Source organism: Aquila chrysaetos, chromosome 3 (assembly GCF_900496995.4).
Source record: "Aquila chrysaetos chrysaetos chromosome 3, bAquChr1.4, whole genome shotgun sequence".
Lineage (NCBI taxonomy): Eukaryota > Metazoa > Chordata > Aves > Accipitriformes > Accipitridae > Aquila > Aquila chrysaetos.
Genome location: NC_044006.1, coordinates 41,644,738 through 41,667,858, shown reverse-complemented (window position 1 = coordinate 41,667,858; position 23,121 = coordinate 41,644,738). Strand labels below are relative to the sequence as shown.

Here is a 23,121-nt window from a genome sequence, read left to right as displayed (position 1 = left end):
ACCGCGCAGCGGGCGCGGGAGGAGGCGGCCGCAGCCGCCGAGGGCCCTAAAACCCCGCTGGGGGGAAAGAAAAAGAAAAAGAAAGAAAAAAAAAAAAAAAAAGTGAAAAATCCCTCTCCCTGCCTATGAAACGCTGAAAAGGCGTCGCGGGGCCCTCGGGTGGGCGAGTGGATCCTCGTGTGAGTTTACAGATGAGTTTCCCAACTCCCCACGTCATGAAGGGCTCTCCTTTCCCTTGCGCTGTGAAGAACATGTTCTTAACTCTTTATTATTCAGAATAAAAACTTTATTTTATTTTTTTTTTTTCAGAACGTGAGCAGCAAGGAATGTATAACTTTCAAAACAAATCTAGCCTTTTCAGCTTCACACGCTTTCTGCCTAGCTGGATGTTACAAGCATAAAGTATTCAAACCGTGATCTTTTTCCCAGATTTTATTGCGTCATCATCATCATTGTTATCACCATTTTTAATAAAAGGAGTTATAGTTTCCTTTCAAATGATATCTCCTATGCGTGCCGATATGCCATCTAACATATGGCCAGGTAAATACTTCCTGAATATTCAGGGTACAGATTTTTTATATATATATAAATATGAACAAATGGGGATAAATAAAATTTTAAACACTTAGATTATTCAATGTTTGCAAAAAAAAATATAAATAAATCTGAATGTTCACCAGCATACACACATTGAAAGACTTACACGTATTAATAATTGTCCAGGGAGTCCCTGTCCAAGCGCTTTTGATGTCTTTCTCGCTATTTAAAAGAAGTGCAATAAAAAAAATTGCTTCCCCGTGGGATCAATCATGTACGAACAAATTCACATTTAAGAATTCCTTTTATAGAAAATTTGTTCATATACCCTGTTTTGATAAAAGTGTAGAAGGTAAAGTATAAAGCCTCTGCATACTCCCAAAGTGAGACACAAGGCTACAGTTCAAGAAGATAAATATCCACTAGTGAAACTATAGAGCAATTCAAGCAACAAATATTGCTACGTCACATAAACTAGAAAACGCTTTTACCAAAGGAAACAAAACAAACCAAAACGAACAAAAGAAACGAGAAGGAGAGGGGAGGGCACATGGTGGGGGGAGGAAAGAGAGAAGGGGAGGGGTGAGTACTTTCCAAAAGCTGGGGGCTTGGTGTTCCATTTAGTGACTCCTGTCTCTTACAGATGGGTGAGTTTGGGCGCTTCCTGAATTCTTCCCTGAGAAGGATGGTGAGCGGTAAGGTCTGTGTATGTTGGGTGCGGATCGCAAGGTCCATGGTGGTGATTGTTGGCCATTGGCCCAGCCCCGCTGTAGTCCATGTTGGCAGAGGGAGGATGAGGGAGATGAGTTAGACCAAAGATGGAAGGCCCGGAATTGGTCATGGTCTCCACATAGTTGCCCCCTACATAGACGGGGCTTCCCTGTATATGTGGATTCCCATAACCGTTGCCTTGAAGAGGATGAGTATCATATTCAGGTGTCACAGCTGCCGTCCCCGTGTATCTCTTTTGAGGAGGTGGGCAATTATTAAGAGGAGCGGTATACGATGCAGGGATGCCATAGGTGTTTTGATGAGGCTTGTTAAATGGCGGAGGCGACTGGGGCTCGTAGGGGACACTGTTTACTAAAGAATGCATAGAGTTTAGATATCCCCCAGCAGCTGGAGGGACAGGGCTTCTGCTTGGGGACTGTCCTCCTGAAGAGGTCATCATGCCCTTGCCCTTTTGATCCTTTTTGTATTTCATTCTGCGGTTCTGAAACCAGATTTTGATCTGTCTTTCTGTGAGATTGAGCAAATTAGCCATCTCTACCCTTCGTGGCCTGCAAAGGTACCTATTGAAGTGGAACTCCTTTTCCAGTTCTACCAGCTGGGCACTTGTGTAAGCTGTACGGGCTCGCTTAGAGGAGGCTTGCCCCGGAGGGCTTTTATCACCAGCACAACTCTCACCTATGTAAATCACACAAAGAACACAATCAGCATGGCGAACCCAGACACGGCAACCAGAGACAACGGCCAACAACACCAGCACCTGGAGACTCCAGCTCTCGGACCCGAGATGGACGCCTACATGTGCAACGAGTACTCGCCCCTGGCATGAGCTCAGCCGTGCCAAGCTACAAGCCTCAATAGACTTCCTTCACCTCATTAGCGTCACTATAGGACTACACTTGCTTCCTTTAAGAATGACCGCATACAACATATCTTGAGCTTTGCATAAAGAAGGAAGAAACATTCAGGGAAACACGGTGTGGTTTAGAAACTCTGAAGGTGAACCTATGGCTCTGCTAATGTAGTGGGATCAGGGTCTTCAAGAGCTAGCAGTTCTCCATTGCTGTAGAGACCCGCAGCCCTCTTTTTCTGAAAAACCTGATATATACACATCAGCTAGAGATGCCTGAAAGTTAGGTATCTACAATAAAACATTATAACATATAAGCATAGAATTGACAGTATAGCGTTTCTGTCACATCTAGCATATAGCATAAACATATGGTAGCGATTGGGAAGTATAATATACATAAGAAGAACATACGGTGGCTAGGCTTGCATATAGGCATATAGACATATTTAAATGTTACTGCTTTTTAATAAAACAAATACATGTTATGGGAGACTGTAAACAGCAATGTTACCAGGGCTTTAAAAAGCAGACCGGTGAAGACATTTGCTAAAGTTTTGGACTCTCTTTCCAAGGCACATTTAAAAGAAAAAGAGGAAGATGTTAATATAAGCCCAAATCCTGGGCACTGGAGCTAGCAGTGGTGTTATCGACTCGAGTTTCCTCAAGTAGTAAAAGCGTTAATATACACTTCCATCCCCCAAATAATATTTTATGGGCTGAAGTTTATGGCACTCCAGAATGATTTTTGTTTACTGGGCTTGTAACTTTGCCAATCAGCTTGTTAAAATAGGAAGAGGTTCTGACTGCATGCAGGGCATTGATCCTGCCTGCACGTGATTATGAGCTATTTTATTCCTGTTACACTTCAGCAGAGATAGGTCACTGTCTTATTAATCTAACAGCACTGTGCCAACAAAGTACTCGGGACAGGCTTCTGGCTTAAGGCCTGGGCTGCTCCGCACTGACATGATTTACTGGAGGGGGGATTACCTAGGAAATGTGACAGATGCAGGAGGGCACGAGTGGTTTAGCCACTAGGAAACAAAATCACTTCAGACCCATCCTGCAAGGCTGGGAAAGTTCTGCAGGGGGTGGTTCGTTCACTGAGCTCCCCTTGCGAGTGGTGGCAACCCCTTTCCAAAAGCTCAAGGGGGTCAGCTGGGAGAGGAAAAAAAGCCCCCTTCCTCCCCTCCCCGAAGTGAAGGTGGGCAAGGCTGCCCTCCTCCCTGCCGGATGCATGGCCAGCCCAGGGGTACCCAGGGAGAGAGGGGAGCGTGTTTCATACCTGAACTGGAACTGCTGTTTTTCTGCTTTGTGTTTTGCCGAGATTCTTTCATCCACGGGAATATCTGTTTGGACATAGTGGGCGAGTTAAGAGCCGGGCTCTTGGTGGGGTTGGCCGGGGCAGGGTTGCTGCTGGCATTTTGAGATGGTGAGGTGGAGGACGGAGGTGGAGGTTGTGCCTGCTGGGCCGGAGGCGGCTGTGGTGGGGCCTGCGGGTCAGCGAGGCCAGGGGGCTGGAGAGGCTGGCTGGGGAGGGTCCTCATGCAACTCTCACTGATGTCATTGGCCTTGTGGTGGGACACGGAGCTGCCGGGGGACTGGAGGGAGCACGCGGGGCGGTGGTACTCAGTTTCCACAAGTGATGAAGATGGAGGATATTGCTGCTGACTCGCATTATAAGTGAAACCATTTGCTCCTTGGTAGGGGTAGGCACCATAGATTGCAGAGCTGTCGTAGTAGGTCGCTTTTTGCATTTCGTTGTTTCCCAATATTTATTTCGCAAACTGACAGGGTCTTGACACCCTTGGAGAATAACATTGGCACCCCTCTGTCACGTGGCGCTCTTCCTCCAATGGCCTCTCCGGGCAGACCTGGGGTGTGGGGAGAGCAGAGCAGGGTGAAGAAATGGTACAAATCCATCTTACTTTCAATAGCTAAGTGACATGAAAGCCATAAAAGAAAAAGTGGTCAGCAATATTTAGCAGCATGACTTGGCCTCAGGCGCAGAGCATTTCGATATAAAAGCTGCCTGGATTTACTGGCAGCTACAAATATGTGCTTTGCTGCACCGGGATAGGGGCTTTCTAGGGTTTTTTCTTTCTTTCTTCTTAAGAAACAGTGCAGGGCACCACATGGAGAGGGGGTTGATCGTTTATCACCGAGACGCTGTTTTAATACCAGTCTCTGAGATAAGGGTGATCGAGGAATCAGTAATGCAAAGGGGCTGGGCTGTTCCTTCATTCCAGCTCTAGGATCAAACCCTCTCCTGTAACCGGCGTTGTTTTATTTTTAGCTTTTCTCTCCAGGTTACAGCTCTCCATACAACTTCAAAGAAATACACGAGATTGTTCCTGCCTACGTGTGGCAGGGGGCAGGAGCGGGGTGGAAAGGTTTCCTAGCCTGGGATATTTACACACCCCGATCCCCAGTGACGGATTTTGGCTTGTCTATGAAATGCTCGATAGGAAAATAAACAAAGCCAGCGCCTTCTCCCCTCCGTGCTCGCACACCACCCCCAGCCGCCCCAGTCACGCACCCCGGCAGCAGCCGTTTCTGCCCGCCGCGGCTCCCGCTCGGCCCCCGGAGCGGGGCTGGGGCCGCCCCACGCAGCCCCCGCACCCGCCTCCCACCCGCGAGTGGGTCTGGAGCCTCAGCTGCCCCCGGCGCCGCGTGAAGCCCCGTCAGCGAGGCCAGGAGGGGCAAGCTGGGCGCTCTGGCCGTTGTTGGTTTGGTTTTTCCAGCAGTTATTTTCAAGACACTAACTTTTCGTGGAATCAGCCAGATCCTACCTGTTAAAACATGATGGATTGGGGGAAAAAACACACCAGCAACCTGAAAAACCAGCGTTCATCTCCATGACCACGGCTTGAACTTTCCTTCCAACTTAGTGATAATAGGTTCTGTCTTGGAAACTGCTATGTAATTTGATGTATGAGGGTCACTTGGCTGGGGAGAGGGTGGACACAAACCCAGAGAATGTTTCTCCTGCCCGGGCGAATCCCTTTCTCCCCTCCGCCTTTTTGTCCCCTGTCCTTCTTTCTTTCTGGGATTCCGCCCCCCCCCCCCCCCCCCCAGATTAAAGTCTACTGGTCACCTGCCCGAAAATAACCAGTTAAGGAATTGCCCGCATTAACGAAAGGAGACCTGTGAGTGATCTCTGATCTGGGAGTTCTTTCCACACGCATTCACATTGTTCTCAGAAATTAAAGCGCGTTCCTCACCGTCCCCCTACCCCCTTGCTGACAAACAACCACGTCTTTTCGGATCAGAAGAGCTCTCGTTTCTTTTGCCACTTTCCCTGTACTTAAGCAGCTGGATATTTTCCCCCCAAACATCTAACGAGGACAAATGCTTAGGGGCGAAAAGCCTTACACAACACATGCACCAAACGAGCTCATTCTATGCCTTTCAAGTTATACAAGTTCTTAGAAAACAGTATTCCCTTTGTTAGATCGTAACAAAATGAAGGTAACACACCTACAGCAGGGCGGCTACCCTGTTATTGCACTAATCAAGCTCTTTTGGATGTTATTAAGCTAATAAGCCGATGGAGATCTGAGGCGCGCACACAGTTTCCAGCTCCTCGCCTCTCCTTCCTGATGCTATCGAGGCCTGGTGTGATTTTTCTCAATTCCTTTGAAAGAGAGAATATAGACACCACTACCAGAGGAGAAAAAGGAAATAATGAGCCAGCGGTAATTTTACAAAGGCACCCGCCTTTCATGATCGCGACATCAAATATTTCGCCTTCCCCTGGCCGCTGGGAAGTTTGCTGGCGCAGGCAGGGCGGGCAGCGCCGAGCGGGGATGCGGAGCGCGCTGCTCCCGCAGCCGCCCGCCCGCAGACAATAGGCAACTTTAGTCAGAAGGCAAAATATTATTGAAGCTTCGGCCGCCTGCCAGCAAGGGAAGGAAAAAAAAAAAAAATCAGCTCCCGCCTTTGGCTTCGCCAAGTTAATCACTTCCTACAAAGTTATAGAGACGCGGGGGTAACCTGAGGAGCGCCCGGCCATTCCTGGCGAAAGCGGGAATAGCGGGATTAAGAGCGACAACGATCACGATAATAACAGCTCCCTAACGAGAGAGGGGGGGGAGAAAGTTTGCGACCCCAGCCGGTGCCTGGGATGGGAAGAGCTCTCCTCTCCGCCTCGGAGACAAAAGGCCAGGTCTCACAAACACAGATGGGCCCCCCATTTTTCCAGCGCCCATTTCATCGGCTCCATCTCCATTTGTGCAATACACCTCTCTGCCCTTTACCAACTTCTCTCCCCCCACCCAGACAGCCCGGAGACAGCAAATGAAAGCTGCTTGGGGGAGGCTAGTCCCCCCCGTTTCCCCCACTCCCCACTTCAGCTCTCCCCTACCCTCTCCTTCCCTCCGCCTCCCCCCTTCCCAAGCACACCAGATCTTTGCCCCGCCGAGCCCCAAACTCTGACTCTAGGATGAAAAATCAGGCAGCCCCCCTGAAAGATTTCCTGAAAGATAAAGACAAAGTTGAGAGAAGGGGGGGGGGAGAGGAGAGAGAGCTGCCTGAACACGAAGTGTAAGGGTATCAGTCACTGCCTGGAAGGAAGCCCCAGCTTGTGAACTCTTCTTGAACCGACATTTAAGTCTACGGTCATAAATCACTGGGACATAAACTCCGCCATTCACGACTGATAGCAGCGTATTTGTGGCCTGCTTACCTTAACTTCTGACGACTGAGGCGGAAGCCAGCATGCTCGCGCTCTCTCTCTTTTTTTTTTTTTTTTTTTTTTTGGAGGCGACACAACCCAGGGAGCAGGGGCTGTCTGCCCCAGCCCGGTCCCTGCGGCCGCGGGGTGGGCACCGGCTCAGTTCCTCCGCACCCGGCACCCCCGGCCGGGAGGGGCGAGCCCTGCCCCGCACGGGATGGGGACGGTAGCTCCGGACACCCGCCTCCCCCGGTCCCCTCCCGCTTCAGGCTGCCCACCCTGTCCCGAGACGGTCCCCGGCGTGCCAGGCTCCCCCTGCGCGGGGCACGGAGGACGGGGATGTTTCCCAGGGCTGCTCTGGGAAGGGAAGGGAAGGGAAGGAGAGAGAGGAGAAGAGAAAGGGGGTTGGGGGGAGTGGAGGGGGGGGGGAGAAGGAAAAACGAAAAAAAAAAAAAGGAAGGAAGAAAGAAAGGCGGCCGCCTGGGGAAGCCTGGGGCAGGGTGGGGGCTGGGGAGGGAGCGGAGGAGTGCGGCAGTGAAGGAGTGCGGGCCCCCCCCCGCACCCGGGCGTCACCAAAGTCCAGGAAAATTATGCTAATGAAGACAAACGGCGCTCACAAAGGGTCGCTCTCACCAGCCTCCGGGGGTGCTGCTGGGGGGGGCTTGGGTTTGTCCCTCTTACCGGTGGGCTTGGGGGGCGGCTGCGGAATAGCCCCTCTGCCGCTCCCCGCCGCCGGGAGCTCCGCAAAGCCCCGGCTGAGTCCCGGGGAGGGGAGCAAAGCCCGGAGAGCCGGGGCTGGGTCCGGAGAGCCAGCCGAAGCCCACCAGGATCCCCGCTCTGGGCAATGCTTTCAGAGCCACGCTGGAAATCATTAGAGTTACTAATTATTAACTCATGCATGCGTGAGCGCACACACACACACAGATGTACACACAGACACCACCGCCGGCCCCCAAATATCCCCAGCGCCCGGGACGGGCACAGAGGCTCTCACTCACACACACACACACACACGTGCTACACAGGCGGGTCGGGGTGCCCGCCGCCCCCGGTGGGGACGCGTGGGCGGCAGTCCCGCGTGGACGCGGGCCCGCACAGCCCGCCTTCGCCTCCTGCTCCTCGGCAGCGCTGGGGAAGGCGCTCGCCTTTTTCTCCAGCGCCCCGGGTTTTGGGGTGGGGGTGTTCCCCCCCCTTTCCCTGCAACAGAAACACGGCAGTGACAGTGCAAACGAGAACTTAAATAAAGTTGCAGCCCCTGCCCCTCTGGCAGGCGGTAGCTGGACTATGGGCTCCGTGCATTAAGCGGAGGCTCCGAATAATGCCTAGGTGTAAATCTGACTTTACTTCATTAATTAAGGCATTAAAAATATAACTAGTCCGTTTAAAGCACGAGGGAGCCCGGCGTCATCTTAAAGCACAAACAAAGCGAGGGGGAAGCGAGAAATAAAAAGCACTATAAGGCTGGGGTGGCCTCTTACGCATACCAATGGTTTTTGTCATTTATGGCTATGCAAGATTTATGACTTCATGCACCAAAGCTGTAAACAGAGCACTAAAACAGAAAACACTTGCTCCTTATGGCATAAGTGAGAAGGCACCACATGAAAGGGGAAGCGGGCAGCGTAGGAGGAGAGGAGAAGCAAAAATCCCGCGTATGCGTTTTGCTTCAAACAATCCCTTGAATGTTGCATCGGAAGAAAAAAGTCTTTTTAGTCAATAATCAACCCCACACTTTCTTCTGAAACTGCTGATCTGCCATTCGCCCTCTTGCCCGACCAAATAGCGAGAGGCAGCGCTGCGCCCCGACGGAGCCCCCCGGACTGGAGAGGAGGATTTGGCAAGGGAGAGAGAACTGGGGACTGCAGAAACCTGCGGACGCCGGGGAGCCTGCCGGTTTGGGGAGCCCTGCCGAAAGCCTGGGCGATCTTTTCCGAGGAGCGCGTTTAAACTTTGGAGCGATCTCCAGCGGGATATTCTCACTACATGTCTGTATTTAAGAGCGGGGACGGGGAGGGGGGAGGGGGTCTTTTTAAAACTGAAGGGATTTGCAAGGGACTCCAATCGTGAGAACCGAAGTGGGTCGTAGGAATACTGAAGTGTTTCCTCCATTCGTCTTACTGCCTGCAAAGAGTATTTTGCGAGATTTCGCCTATTAGTGCCGTTTCCCCACGCCCCCTCTCTCCCCAAAGAGGTCATTTTAAACATGAGAAGATGATTTTTTTTTTTAATGTCTCTTATGATGTCGGGATAAGTGTCTCAACGCACAGATCCCCGCTGCTTTTATCTGTCTTTCCCTCCCAGAGGCCGAATATTTTCTTTCTGCTCCATTCCGCGGAGAGTGATAGGGCTCAGCTCGGGGAGGGACCGGCAGCGTTTGGGGCTCATTCCCGGGTCAGAAATGAGCTGCCTTTTCTTCCCGAAGGGTCCCACTCTGAGGGACTCCCCCCCCCCCCCCCCCTTTCATGGAATTACTCTCAGTTCCCGAATAAAATAATGCCTGTAAAGCACTTTGTCCTCGGATGCTCTGAAATGGAAGGAGGCAGCACCATAATTCAAGGCTGATTTGGGGAGATCTCATAGGGATGAAATAGCAAGGCGGGGAGTTGCTGGAGAAGGGGACCAGTTCTGGAAGTGGTGCCTGTCCAAGTCGGTAGAGAGTTGGGAGGGGACATTAGCTGCCTTAGGGAAGGACTGGACTATCGAAGCAAGCCGTGGTTAATCTGAATTGCTGTTTATATTCTCTAGCACTAAAGAAAGGCAACGGACTCTTTGCTTGCTATTTGCTCAGCAGACTGAGGTTATTTACACAACTCGCCGAAATGTCCCTCTCCTCCCAAACTCTTCTTGCTTTCTTTTGCTCTAGAGCAAGAATGTATTATTTATGAATGTTTTAACTGGGTCAATATGCATCCGAACTGGGTCATAAATCAGAAGAAACGCTGCCAAGTAATGGAGCTGCAATTAAAGCTTGCACTTTATTTTTTTGAGGCGCGTTTTGGCCCGTTTCAAAATACGGCAAAGCCAACCTTGGCTTTTAGACACCCAGCTGGGAGCGAAACTGCTCTCCTCCCCTCGCCGAAAAGAGAGAGACGCCGGGTCTAAGAAAGGACCAACGTGCTTCAGTACGGCGAGAAGGGGAAATAGCATTTCTTTGGGTCAGTTCTGCTCTGAGCGCGGCTTAAAGAGCAGGAAAGCAAGAAACCAGCCCCAGCACCTTTGCCCCGCAGGTCTCTGCAGAACGGCCGCGAATAGCTCCGAGTGGAAATAACCTTTGTTTTGTTTTGTTTTGTTTTCAGCGGAGTTTTTATCAGCGTTCCCTTTTCTTCCCCTCTCCCTCTCTTTCTGACCTCTTGGAAGATGAGTAATTACAAGCAGCCGGTAACTGGGCACAAAATGGTGCAGCAGGAATAGGCGAGAGGCACGGAGCGAACTGGAGGAAAGCGAACCCCAGCGCTCCGACCTTTCCCAAAGCCGGGACACACCGGGGAAATGTCGTTTTATAACGCATTTTGCCCTCCTTGGGTAGCCAAGTAATCTTTCACGTTCGTCATTTAAACTGCGTTCTTTAGATATAGCTACTCACACATATTTATAAGTATACGCAAAGACTTACATATTTATACGTACGTACATATCTATATTTATGTAAACGACGGTATGGATATGAATTTAGGAATGGTATATGTTCTCCTAGAAGATAATTTCCACTCCTCCCCTTTTTATTCTCGCTTTCCAGATCCCCATTCAGAGAGAGAGAGGAAAAAAACCCACCACATTTCCAAGGCTGATTTATTGTTAGAAGCCATGGCTGGCTCTTGGTTCAGCTCCTTCTCACGGCGGAGAAGTAAAGAGCCCCTTGGCTCATTTGGGAAGGGGAAGCTTTGCTACAGAGCTGAGCGCCCATGCAGCCCTCCGCGCACGGTAAACAAAGTACCACTAAAGCATCATAAATAAAATGGCAGCACGATCGCATAGTCATCGATTTACGGAGCGGCAGCGGCCGAACAAACAGCCATAAAACAACAACCGCCGCCGTCGCCGCACACTCGAGCACGACCCCGACCGAGGAGCATCCCCCCCCCCGCCCCCGCCCCCGCACCGTTTTCTCCGACTTCCCCAAATACGTAAATAAGTAAACACACAAACACACAAATAAAATAATAAAATAAAATTAAGGGGGGAAAATCCAAACGCGGCAATAAAAGAGGCTTCCCATCTCTAGCCGATCATAAATAATGATAAGATGGCAATCGAGGGGCTGGAGCTGAGGCAGCTGGCCATCAACAGCAGTGTGGGATCTCTATGGAGAAAAATAAATAAAGAAGCAAACTCTCCCTGCTCTGCTCGCTGCGAGGGGAGAGTTGAATATTTACCGCAGCAAATTGAAACAAAGGGGGAAGCAGCCTGGCTCCGGGTGCACACACACCCGCACGCACACACACGCACTCACTCCAGCCTCTGCTACTGACCTTTGCCTCGAACAGCAATAACTCACCACATAAATGAACAATCAACGGAAATACCTTAAAATAAAATCCATCCTTTCTAACGAAGCATTTCGTCCTCTCGGCTCGACAATAACCTTTCCATAAGGAACGAAAGCTGTCAGCGAAATGGCCAGCTCTTGCGGGGACGGTGATGGGGGCAGGAGGAAAAAAAAAAATAATAGAAAGCAGTGCTTGCTCTGAACAGAAACTGGAAAAGCGTAATCGCAGACGGAGCCAGACCGGGTCTCCACTCCAAATGCCACAATAATGCGCTGTATTATGTGCTCACGTGGTCATACGTCAACTTAAATCCTTTTATTTGAAATAGGGAATCATTGAAGGAACAGGGTTTCTTAGCGCGAGCCTTTGCTTTTCAAAGCCTTAACCCAATATGTTAAAGAAGAGTTTTAAGGGAGGGGGGGAATCCAAGAGATGCAGATGACTGGCGTCGGGGGGGGGGGGGGGTTGGTTTGATTCTTTTTCCTCCCACACCAATATTTCTTTACACAAAGCCCATTGGAAGGTAAGAGGAATTCTTATAATATAGGATTACGCTGCACTTTGATACTTAGCCTAATTAAGCGGCATTTGCTCTCCAGGCCCGCCACCCTGCTCCACGTCGCATGTCTTCTGCAACCCCCGAAGAAAGCCCAAATCTTAATACTATTATTTCCAGCCCCCTTCTAAATGGGACGATTACCAGCCTTCCCCCCACCCCCAGCCGCCTCTACCCTGCCATTGTACACGGCTTGCTCAACTCCCACACGCTACATCAGGGCTTCTGTAGAAACTAAAAAGACCTATAATTACCTGACAAAGGCAAAAAAGAGTCTCTTCTAAGAGGCTAGTTGATTTTTGTCCTTGTAACACACTATGAAGAATACACCTTCCTTCACTGGCGTGGCTCAGAATTTTGCAAAACCTTTTGGGACCTTGCTGTTAAACCTGTGCTTACGCATTTCCTATACAGCTAGTTTGAGTGATGCACAAAATTATAGGTTTCTAACGATGGAAAAAAAAAAAAAGAAATGGGGAGGGGGAGCTCTCTGCCTAAAGGGGAAAAAACAATTAAGAGCAAAAAAAAGGAGCAAAGTTGTATGCGGCCCCCGAGCCAGGCAGCTTCGCCTGTGTTTGAACACACCACATCTTCCCTGTAAGATTGCTTGACTTGTGCTATTGACACAATAAGCTAAACAAACAAAAGAAACCCTCAACTCGCATAACTTTTCTGGAAGGAGTGAAAGAAAATCAGAAAATTCACGCTTTTAGCATGTTCCTGGTCCAGTTCTGTGACTCCAGCATTTCGCTTCACGATGTATATACCCTTGCCTAAATCTTTCCACCATCTCCCATGAGCTCGAAAACCTTCAGCTAGCTACATATCCCCTCTTACTGTTTCACCTGCACTTCACTGAACAGAATGGAAGGAGTTTTCTTTTGAAAGGTGATGTTTAGTGTTATGGACAAGCCTTACATACTCTCACTTGGATTGTAAAAGTGGGCCACTGGAATTTAAACCCATCAGTAACAGTGTATAGTAGTGGACTTTGCAGCAAAGTCAGCGTGACCTTACAATAGAGGAAGAATTTGCAATATTTCATATGGAAGTGACTAAGCTAGTCGCAGGGTATACATATATTATCCCTCACTAAGAACTGGAATAAAAACTCTATACGTTTGAAAACGAGGGAGCCTTAGGCACACACGACATGACCAAGTCTGTAACTATCAGCACGACTGGTAACTCCACAGCCCTCGTACCCAACGTAAACCGAGGCTGATATTTACTCGAGATGGATTCACGGCTCTTTTAAATGTGGTGCGTTTAGATCCCATAAAAGAAGCAGACAAGAGAAGTTCTTCTGCAACAATGAAACTGGAATTAATGGGGAACGGAGCAGATGTTGAAAAAAGCAGAGCAAGTCTTTCTTGGGGCTGTTGTAAAAAGTTATCGACTGCTTTGCGTCAAAAGCAGAAAGATGGCTTTAGAAGTTACAGTCCTGAGCAAATAGAAACTACAAAAGCAATAAATCACAATCATAAGTCAGCTTAAATGCCTTAACGCTAGCTATGGCTATTGGCTTCAAAACCCTGTTTCTATGAACATCTTTATTAGTATTAATGGTCAAGTTAATCCTAAAACTACTGTTTAACAATTAACTTCGTGTATGTAGTGGGGAAACTAATTAATTCTTAAGAAAAGTAACTCCTTGACGTGTGAATACCTTCCACAGGGTGTGCTTTGGGAGGGCAGAAGGGGGAGTCTGCCTAACTTTCTGCTGTCCTGGATCGCAGCTGAAAATTATTCCCTTCTGCCGATTTTGGAGAAAGCTTTCTTTGCTCTAGTATCGTGATTACGAGTTTTCAAATACAAATTCAAATGATCTTGCGAGTCGCAGACGCTAGATTTCCCCCGCCACCCCATATATTGCTTTGTTCCTGTTCCTGGACATTCAACATTGTGTTTTATTACCTCGGTGATTTGGAGACCTGAAACACGGTTTCTAGCAGAAAAACGTGGAATTTATCAGTGCGTCTGCTACTGATTTTTCTGTGCTTTATACACATGGCTTCGAGCTGAGCTGAAATTCCATGCTCAGTAACAACAAACAGATCTGAGTTCATAACGTGCCTTCATTAAGAGAGACCCTTTGTGCCAGCTCTGGCATTAATAGCCCCTCTTAGCATTAGTGCTATTTAAAGTTACCTTCAATATAATTAGATTTAGAATTTTTACTGTCTTTCAAGTTTACTTTTATGCCAGTTGTTAAGAGGTAAGCCTATCACTCCCATGTGGAGAAGAAATGGGAATCACCGTATGATATAAGTATTTATTTCCTCGCTTCCTTGCAAGATTTGAAATCTGCTGGGACGCAGAGCTGTTTACCTACATCTGTGCGTCTGATAAAGTTGGCCTTTGATAATTTCCAAGCAGATAAAAAGAACAGAGCTATCGGCTGTGCCCTTGCGGGAGAAGTTCTGCTCAGAGTCAGCTGGGTCTGCGAGTGTTGGGTCCGTTAAGGAATCCCAAGTATCTCTGCAGGCAATGCTGTGGGTACATGCCACCGGAGGAAGGTTCCTTCGTACCGTATTTTCGCTTTTAATTTCCTAACACAAGCGTGAACAGACATTTGCAGCGCCTTTTTGTAGTTAAGATTTAAGCAGCCCATTAAGCCAACACAAAGAGCCCTTGTAGTCATGTAATTTATGGCCGCTTTTAAAAGGTAGTAAAATATACTAATTGTACATCAGCGTCCAAAAATAAGCAGGTAAATCTGGCAGGAATTTGAGCTAATTCTATGTAATCCTACCCTCTCGGCGGCCGGCATAAGAAAACGGTCACTACGAAAAGCATTACGTTTCTCCTGCCAAAGGACCAAGCGCATCAAGGACTCTAGCAACTCTGAACCACCAAACACCGACCTCCGCCCGCTGCAAAGCAGGCCAGGACAGACAAACACCCGAAACTTATCCGCTATCCATTCTGGTGCATGCACTCTGAGAGAAATCAGGTTTTCTACCATCCCCACACTCACTCCACGTTTGCAGGACTGGCTGGGGAACTCCTCGAGGAGGAGGCAAACAGACAAGCCGCGATAAGCCATTCAACACCGAAACGGCTCCAACCCGCTCTCCCTCGCCTCACGCCTTTGATTTGGGAAGGAGCTAAGAATGGACAAAGAAATTCTCAGCCTCTTTCGCTCTTCAAGTGACTTTGCATCCTTCCTGTCCCCAATGCCTTTATAAGGATGGCGATCACTCAGGTCCTGTACACTTCTTTGTCTGCCCAGACACGCGCATTCACTACCCACGGAAGATGAATAGAGCCACTCCAGAAAAAAATTCCAGCTAGGTTAAATATTTATCACAACAACAACAACACAATCTCATTCCAGCAGGCTTGTTCTGCATGCAGGTACTAGGCAAATGGCTTTCTTACAGCTGCCACCGGCGCAAAAGCAGCGGCGGCTCTTACCTCCTCCAGCTGCGCGGAGTTGGGCTGAAGCGCTCCCAGCTTCCACCGCCCCAGCCGAGCGGCTTCTTTTCGGGGCTCCCTGTAAACAAGCGACAAACAGTGCCTTACCGGGGAGTGCGGGGGGAGGTATTTTGCTCCTTCAGAGGCAATACACGGGTTGCCGGGTGCGCTGGGAGAGCCCCGGAGCGGGGCGGGCAGGGATGGAGAGGGCGCGGGCTCCCAGCGTGGAGCGTGGGTTCCCACCCGGGTGAAGAGCACGGGGAGCTGAGAAATAAAAGCGTGCGGTTTGGGTTTTTTTTTTTCCTTTCTTTTTTTTTTTTTTTTTTTTTTTTTTCCCGTAGACAGCTATGCCTTCTGTCTCCAAGTGTTTGGAAATATTGTCATTCCAAACTCTTGTTACATGAATGTCTGCTTTATTTTCCTCTGGGAAACCTTTGTTTAGGATCATTTAATCAAGAACAGACATTAAACACAAGTCGTGGTGTTCATCTCTGCTGAATAAAACGCGGAAAGGGTTCCAGTTTAAATGCGGGGCGTATTGTGGTTGGGCTTTTATTCAAACGGTTAGCCGGGGCCCGATCCTGCCACCACTAGTGCAATAAGAGACTAACAATTGACCTCACTGAAGCGGGATCGGGCCCAAAACATTTTTTTTTTTTTTTAGACACACTGAAAGCCATTGAAGCAGGGAAAGGGGGAAAAAAAAACCAAACTGGACGGCTTCTCTTCCCCTAAAATAAACACTATTGCACAATCCAAAAAGACAATAGTCAGATTATTCGCATGCCACTTACTGAATCACGTTTACATATGAATTTGTCAGATATAATAATGTACCCCCCGTATTCACTCTCGCTAATAAAAGCCATCTAACGCATCTTAAAATTGTCAGTAAATGTAAATGTTAATAATTAAATAACACAGTTCTTGCGGAAGGGTGTCATCTGAACCTTGGAAATATTAAGTCTGTCTTGGGAGAACTTTTCGAGCAGAGACTTTGCTTTGGTAATTTAGTAGTTCCATAATTACGCTAATAATTTTAAATTTGGTGTTGAACTCCAGCCTACATAAAATCATGCAATAATAGCCTACTAAGCTGTTTATTGCCGTCTCATAAATTTGAGAGCGCTGACTGTTAAAATCTACTGGCAAACACAAAAGAAAATGGAAAGTTCAATCTGCAATCGCAGAGCCCGGGCGCTGCTGCCTGGGGTTATTCTTAGCTCTACCTTTCCCTCCACTCGGCTCCAGCGCCGGGGGAACCCCCTGGCATTTTAGGCTCAAACTCATACCTTAGCGGTTTTGATCCCTAATCAATAGTCATGTTACAAACGGCAATAACCATCGATCAAGCGTGTCGTGACTGGGTTGCCCCACTCGCGTTAAATATGAAGCGTGTATCTGAAAATGGTGCCAGCGACTTTCTGTTATTTATTTTGGAGCTATTAAGTCACGCCACCATATTTTACGCTGCCACAGTCCTTTAAGATATGCTGCTTCTTGAAAGAGTTGCTAAGTAGCAATAAAGCACTTTACAAACGCTATGACTTTTTTTTTTTAATTTGTTGTTATCTCAAACTCTAATATTCATTGCGGCACTTTAAGTTCGTACATAAATCGTTCAGACTAATGAGTCATAGAGAAATTCGCCCATGACTTTTCCTTTGCAATGCTCACTGCCTTTCCATTGCTTTTTTGGCCCTGCATTAGGAGCCGGTGATTTATTAACGCCAGGAAAATTGAACAAAGCAGGTCCTCCTGCACTGTGGCACCCAGCCTTCCACAGTGTGAATTAGAACATTATCAAATGTGTTTGCCTCGGTAACACTTAATCACCAAAAGCCGTAATGTGACCACAAGGCAGCTAAAACAAAGATTTAACATTTCTAAATATTAAACTTGTTAAGCAAATGCTCAGCAGACAAAGCAAGCACAAACAATTAAAGTCATCAAGCTAGAAATACACACTACCTACTTACCAACACAGACCCTACTGCTTGCTTAAGAAGTTTAGAATCTTTCAAGATAAATCAGGTGGGGTTTTTTTTAAAGGGAAAAAAAAAAAAAAAAAAAGAAAAGAAAGAAAAACAAACTCCAGTAATAAGGAGTTGAGTTTCACTTCTGAGAGAATCACTCCTAGTGAGGACTGACGGCCACAGATCCATTCCTGACTATCTGCATTAATTATTTAATGAGTCACGTGACCCTAAAGATTAAAATTTCAATATCTCCTCCAGAACAGACGCAACACCTTTATCTGCGAGCGCAGGGATCCTCGTACTTGGGTCCCCTAATCTCTGCTGGCTTTGACAGCTCCTCAGTTTCTAGGGAGCGTGCTTGGGCATTAATGACATGGGTTTGTCCCGCTCCGTACAGCGAGATGGGGCAGCTTTACACACCCCCCCCCCCAAATTAACCAGTTGAACCCCGATCCTCATTGCCTGCAGGGGGGGAGTGGGAGGGGGTCTGAGCGCTGCTGGCAGGGGGACAGGGGAGCATCAGGGGCGGTGGCATGCCCCGGGCTGCCCTCCGCCGGTCAGTACTGCCCGTCCGCCGGCCCGGGCGGAGCCAGGAGGGCTGCCCGGGGCCGGGGGGAGTCGGCCGCGGAGCTTCCCCGGCCCACGCCGGCAGCCCCGACCCCACCGGCACCCTGCGTGGGCCGGGCTTGGGCGCCCACGCAGGGCCGCGCCCGAGGGGACGGCCCTGGGCGACCCCCCCCGCACGTCGCAGGGCGGCCAGGCCGTGAGGCTCCGGACCCGGCAAGAGCCTCCGCCTCCCCGGGGCAGCGACGTGCGGGGGCCCCCAGGGCCCCGCCGCCCGGCCGGCTCCGGCGGAGGTGTGGGAACGGCGGGCGGGCCCGAGGCTGCCCGGATCGGGCCTCAGCGCGGGGAAAGGGTGGGAACCGGGGGGGCTGGAGTTTCGTGGCAAGCCTGTCGGGATCTCTGCCTGTGTGAGGGCTCCCCCCACCCCTTCCGTGTTTACAAACACTGGACAAGAAGGCCACGGGACGGCAAGCACCCTGAAGGAAAAAAAAAATTAAAAAAAAAAAAAGAAAGAAAGAAAGAAAAAAAGAAGTCTCACCATTGGGTAAGCCTCCAATGCAGGATGGCTCTAGTTATTAAATACCACAAGGCGCTTGTCACAGCTGAGTTCCCTGTGTAATAAAACACCAGGTATAGCAAGAGCTTGCAGGAGAAACGAGGAGGGGGATCTTGGAAAAGGAGCATTTTTCTTGGTGGGTGGAGGGGAGGTGGGTACCGGGGTTAACGGCGTGGCGTTCCCTGCGGCCAGCAAATTGACTCCGAGGTGATTTGGTCTTTCTTTGAAATATTGACAAACTTCCACTTCCAGCGTTTTGGGCCGCGCTCGCCTTTGTGGCCAGAGCAGATAAATCCGTGTGTGAGAGACACCGGGAGAGCGGGAGAGAGGGGGGGGGGGGAAGAGACATTTAGGTCCAAGTGCCGGATTAAAAAGAATACTGTCTTTAAAGGTCAAGGGTTTGAAGGGTCAGTCTGCTCCTCCAAAAAAAACAATTAATGGGATAGAAAATTTGTCCTCTCGGTGAACTCCCGGTTGCCTTAGCAAAGGGAGCACAATGCGAGAATTTAAACTGGACGATGTAATTTTCGCAGTTATTGTAAAGACGGGCGGTATGGGATGGGGAGCAGAGGGCTCCCAGCCCGGGAGCAGCGTCCCGCTCCCAGCACAGGGGGGAAGGGGGGAAAAAGGAAAATTTACCTTAAACGACGATAATCTGCCATGGGGGTATTTTGCAGTCCGCGGTTCAATCTCCAGCAAGAGAGTGTACATTTTTTTAGCAGACAGCCAAGATGCTGTGTCTTTACACATGACCGCTTTTTTTTTTTTTTTTTTTCCCGGGAAAATCCTTTGCGTCTTCACAGACTTTTCCAAGAGAATGCCTTTCAGAACCGCTGTTGAATTACAAAGAAGTATTTATTGTAGGAGGTGATTAATGATTCTCGCTAAAATTGCTATTTGCAGCGTGATTTCATTTCTCTTTACAATGGGAGCAAACCAGGTTTATAGACATAGGCTACACACTAAAGAAATCCTGCCTCGCCAGTTAATACGTTTCAGCCGGAATTTTGCGCGGTTGTGCTAATTTTGCCTCTCAATATATTGAGGGATTCTCAAGCTTACATGCTTGTGGGTAGTAGCTACCTCACTTACAGCTATATTTTTCTCCCTTTATAAGGAGGCAGCTGGCAATTCAGGATTTAGTAAACGGCAATATGTGACTGGAAGTGCGTTTTTCAGGCCTGCTCCTTGGTCAGGGTTGGAGATAGCAGTGTTTGCTGAGGGTATTTACAGCTGCTACCTCTCTGATGCTGAACGTGCTCTGCCAGTGGCACGTTAACATTTTTCTCCGGGATGATCCGTGTTCCATGGCCAGGCAGGGATGCTGGCAATATTGTTGGGGCCTGGTGCTACCTACCCAGGGGGTGATGATGCACCCGGTCCTGGCAGCCTCACTCGTGCGAAGAGAAGCACTGATTCCAAAAATCCCTCTCGGATGTATTTGGGTAAGTAAGTAAGTAAGTAAGTCTTGGCCTCCAGGCCTTCCCTGGAAGCTTTACTAGCACTTGAGCTCCTTTCCAAGCCTTTTCCTACCCGGCTCAGTCCTACTCTCTGTTGTGGAAGCCCTGAGCAAGGCTCCCCGTTAGCAGCTCCGCTTTGCCTGCCCTCCTTAGCTGCCTGGAAGCAGCGAGATGTGCAGCCTGAGCTGGAACCACTTGAAGCCCATTTTGTCACAATCGTTTCTACAATCTCGATCAAACAAACCTCTTGAATTGTACCCAAATTCATGTTTCTGCCGAGGCTTTCTCAACACATTTCAAAATAGTCTTAAAAAGAAAATAAAAGGAAACAGAAACAGAAAAGGCAGCTTAGAGTAACTTTAGGTTACCGCCCATGTATTCCCCTTCAAAAGTGCTAGCCAATTGAGAAATTACAATAGGGCGAAAATGAACGAATAAATCACGACTGGCTAAAGATTTAAAGTGTTATCATGGGGAGCATGTGTGACTTCTCCTCCAGCAAAACCCGTCATGGGAGCTTATTGGCTCCCAGCAGAAGCACAGTTTCTCTGTAACGCAGCTGAAAATAGTCGTACAGACAGCGATGGAGAGCCGGGCTAATTCTGCCCTAAGTCCGCTGAAGAGAATACCACTCACCTATACAATGAAGCAAGACCTTTCCTCTTCCTACAGGGCTCTTTTTACCAGCCAGGCAATTCGGAGTCAGGACGTTTTTCACTAAATTTAAAGCAACCATTACCTTATTGACAAGATGAATCCAAGTTAAAAAGAGACATTAAACCGTTTTCCATTTCTGGTGCCAGCACCAGCCAAGCACAAGGTGGATGAAACAGCACTGAGTGGACTTGTGTTTCAAGCGTTTAATTCTTTTGTACAGAATAATCTTTATTACCAGCATTTGGCACTGTTATACATTACACCAAAAATCCACAAATTGTACATGGACCCAAACGATTTAGACGGTGCCAAATATGAAGACAGCAACAGCCTTTATAGCAATATTTCTTTAAATAAATGCAATAGGGAATGTGGAGAAAAACTAATAGATCACAGCTACTGCGGGGGCTACACTTAAAACCAGTTAAGTTACCTTTGATACATAAAACATTTTCCTTTAGACAGCGTGAGGAGACATTTTTCATAAGTCTTTAACCTCCCGTGGACGTGTTCGTTCTCTGTCCCGTGTTGGTGTATGTGCACACGTGCGTGTGCACTCTCAAACACTCACACGGGAATCCACGAACACGCCACGAAACAGCGCTATTCAAGTCAATGCCTTATACAAGTGTCTCACGAGGTCTTTGCTTTGTTTTAACCGTCTTTTATTTTTAAAGTGTTCTCAAAAAAAAAAAAAAAAAAAAAAGAGAAAAAAGAGTCCGTCTTAGGTACAGCGAATTCGTCCGTGACAGCATCCAGCCCTCTCTTTACACCGAGGGCAAGAGAGCATTTCCATAAATAGAAAAAAAATGATGGGCATGGAACCATTATCTATATACAATGTAGACAATCGTCCGGGTTTTGGTTTAAACATGTGCCCGTTCTTGGGCACGTCTCGTCTTCCTTTCCTGCTCCTGTTTTGTTTTACACAGTTGTTTGGTCCAAACGGCCAGCCTCCACCACGGGGCAGCTGGAAAACCCCAATAGATAGGTAAATATATATATATATTAAAAAAAACCCAAACAAACAAACAAAAACGTATTTATAGCGCGGCTGCGTTGGGTGTAGCCCCATCGAGCGGATGGGGGTGGCCCTGTGTCTGTGCTTTGGACTGCTGGCTCAGTGTGGACTGGTTTGAGGAGCGCATCTTTGTGTTAGGCAGTTTATGGTCTTTCTTCCACTTCATGCGCCTGTTCTGGAACCAGATCTTGACCTGGCGCTCGGAGAGGCAGAGGGTGTGCGCGATCTCGATGCGTCGCCTCCTGGTCAGGTAGCGGTTGAAATGGAACTCCTTCTCCAGCTCCAGGACCTGCTGTCTGGTGTAGGCAGTGCGAGACCTCTTGGGCTCCCCTCCGTTGTAATTGGGATTGACTGAAACGTGCACACACGGGCACACACACACACGCGGAGGAGAAAGAAAGGGGGGGGAAGCGATGGGACATAATCATTATATAATAACTTGACATCAGGTTCACATAAGATACATAAACGGCAAGAAAAATTGTTTCACAGCCTATCGACAGTGGGGACAATCGAGGAGCAATAAAAAATGGTGATGGGCATTTGGGTTAGAAGAAAAGCTTCAAAGACACATGGCCCAGAGCCACTGCAGGGCAATTAAATTTATGGGGGCTATAATTACTGCCCTAACAGTTTGGCGTCTCGTAAATCTTTTGATAAAGGACCCCGGATACAAAAGGTTTCTCACTTTTTTTTTTTATTAGGAAACACGGAGGGAGCAGGAGGGGGAAAAAAAAAGCCACACACGCAACCACCCATCCCGGCCCCGGGAGCACCCTCCCCCCTTCCCTCCTCTGCAGGCGCATCCCCACCTCCCCCTGGCAAGGGCAACTCACCCGTGCTCACATGGATCTTCTTCATCCAGGGGTAGACCACCGGCTCCTTCCCCTTCAGCCCGGGCAGGCTCTTGTCGGGCAGCAGCGGGCAGCCAGGCCCGGTGCCGGCCCCGGCGGCGGGGGCCGCTTCGCAGCGGCGCTGCAGGGCATGGCCTGGGAGCAGGGGCTGGGGCGGGCCGGGGTGGCCCTTGGCGGGCGGCGGCGGCGGCGGCGGCGGCGGCGAGGCGCCCGGGGGCGGCTGCTCGGGGCCCGGGGCGGCGCTGCCGGCGCTGCTGTAGCTGTAGGGCGCCTGGGGGTAGGAGGGTGCCTGCGCGGGGTAGAGCGCCTCGGGAGGCGGCCCCGGCGGCGGCCCCGGCGGCGCCGCAGGAGCCTGGTAGCCCGGTTCCCGGCGCGGCCGCGGGAAGTACTCGGGCAGCGCCGGGCCCGGGTGCGCGGCGTGCAGGTGCGGCGGCGGCGGCGGCGGCGGCGGGGCGTGCGGGTGCGGGTGGTGCGGGTGGTAGCCGGCGGAGCTGCCGGCGCTGCCGCTGTGCTGCGTGTACTCCTCGCAGGGAGGGAATTTGGGCTCGATGTAGTTGGAGTTTATCAAAAACGAACTCATGGTCATTAATTTGTGAAGTGCAAAAATACTAATTTTTCTCGCGTTGTCGTTTTTCTGGGCTCGGCGAGGCCCCTCCCCTTCCCCCCCTCCCTCCCCTCCCTCCCTCTCCCCCTCCCGCTGCTGTCAAGTGCTCGCCGCTGCCAAAGTTTGGGCCTCCAGCTTCCCCCCCCCCTTCCCCGCCGCACTCCCC

At 49.4% G+C, this 23,121-nt stretch overlaps 2 protein-coding genes across 9 annotated transcripts in view; both read right to left on the bottom strand.

The window, feature by feature from the left end:
• Nucleotides 1-162: 162 nt before the first annotated feature.
• HOXA3 (homeobox A3) overlaps nucleotides 163-23,121 on the bottom strand; it is a 45,738-nt gene continuing 22,779 nt past the window's right edge. Inside the window, exons 2-5 of one of the 8 annotated variants that reach the window (XM_030008026.2) lie at nucleotides 18,999-19,192; nucleotides 15,261-15,339; nucleotides 3,408-3,996; nucleotides 163-1,947 (exon numbers count right to left, since the gene is read on the bottom strand). In XM_030008026.2, coding sequence (XP_029863886.1) covers nucleotides 1,178-1,947; nucleotides 3,408-3,879 — 1,242 coding nt within the window. In that variant the 5' untranslated portion in view covers nucleotides 3,880-3,996; nucleotides 15,261-15,339; nucleotides 18,999-19,192 and the 3' untranslated portion in view covers nucleotides 163-1,177. Of the gene's footprint in view, nucleotides 1,948-3,407; nucleotides 3,997-6,809; nucleotides 6,843-11,320; nucleotides 11,538-12,094; nucleotides 12,670-15,260; nucleotides 15,340-17,239; nucleotides 17,289-18,998; nucleotides 19,974-23,121 lie in introns of those variants that run through there. The other 7 variants (XM_030008027.2, XM_030008029.2, XM_030008028.2 and 4 more) reach the window with 7 other exon arrangements.
• Nucleotides 20,684-23,002, bottom strand: HOXA4 (homeobox A4). The gene is made up of 2 exons (XM_030008038.2): nucleotides 22,334-23,002; nucleotides 20,684-21,848 (listed from the first exon to the last, which is right to left on the bottom strand). Exons 1-2 carry the CDS (start codon nucleotides 22,935-22,937, stop codon nucleotides 21,520-21,522), a joined length of 933 nt encoding a protein of 310 aa, XP_029863898.1. The 5' UTR covers nucleotides 22,938-23,002; the 3' UTR covers nucleotides 20,684-21,519.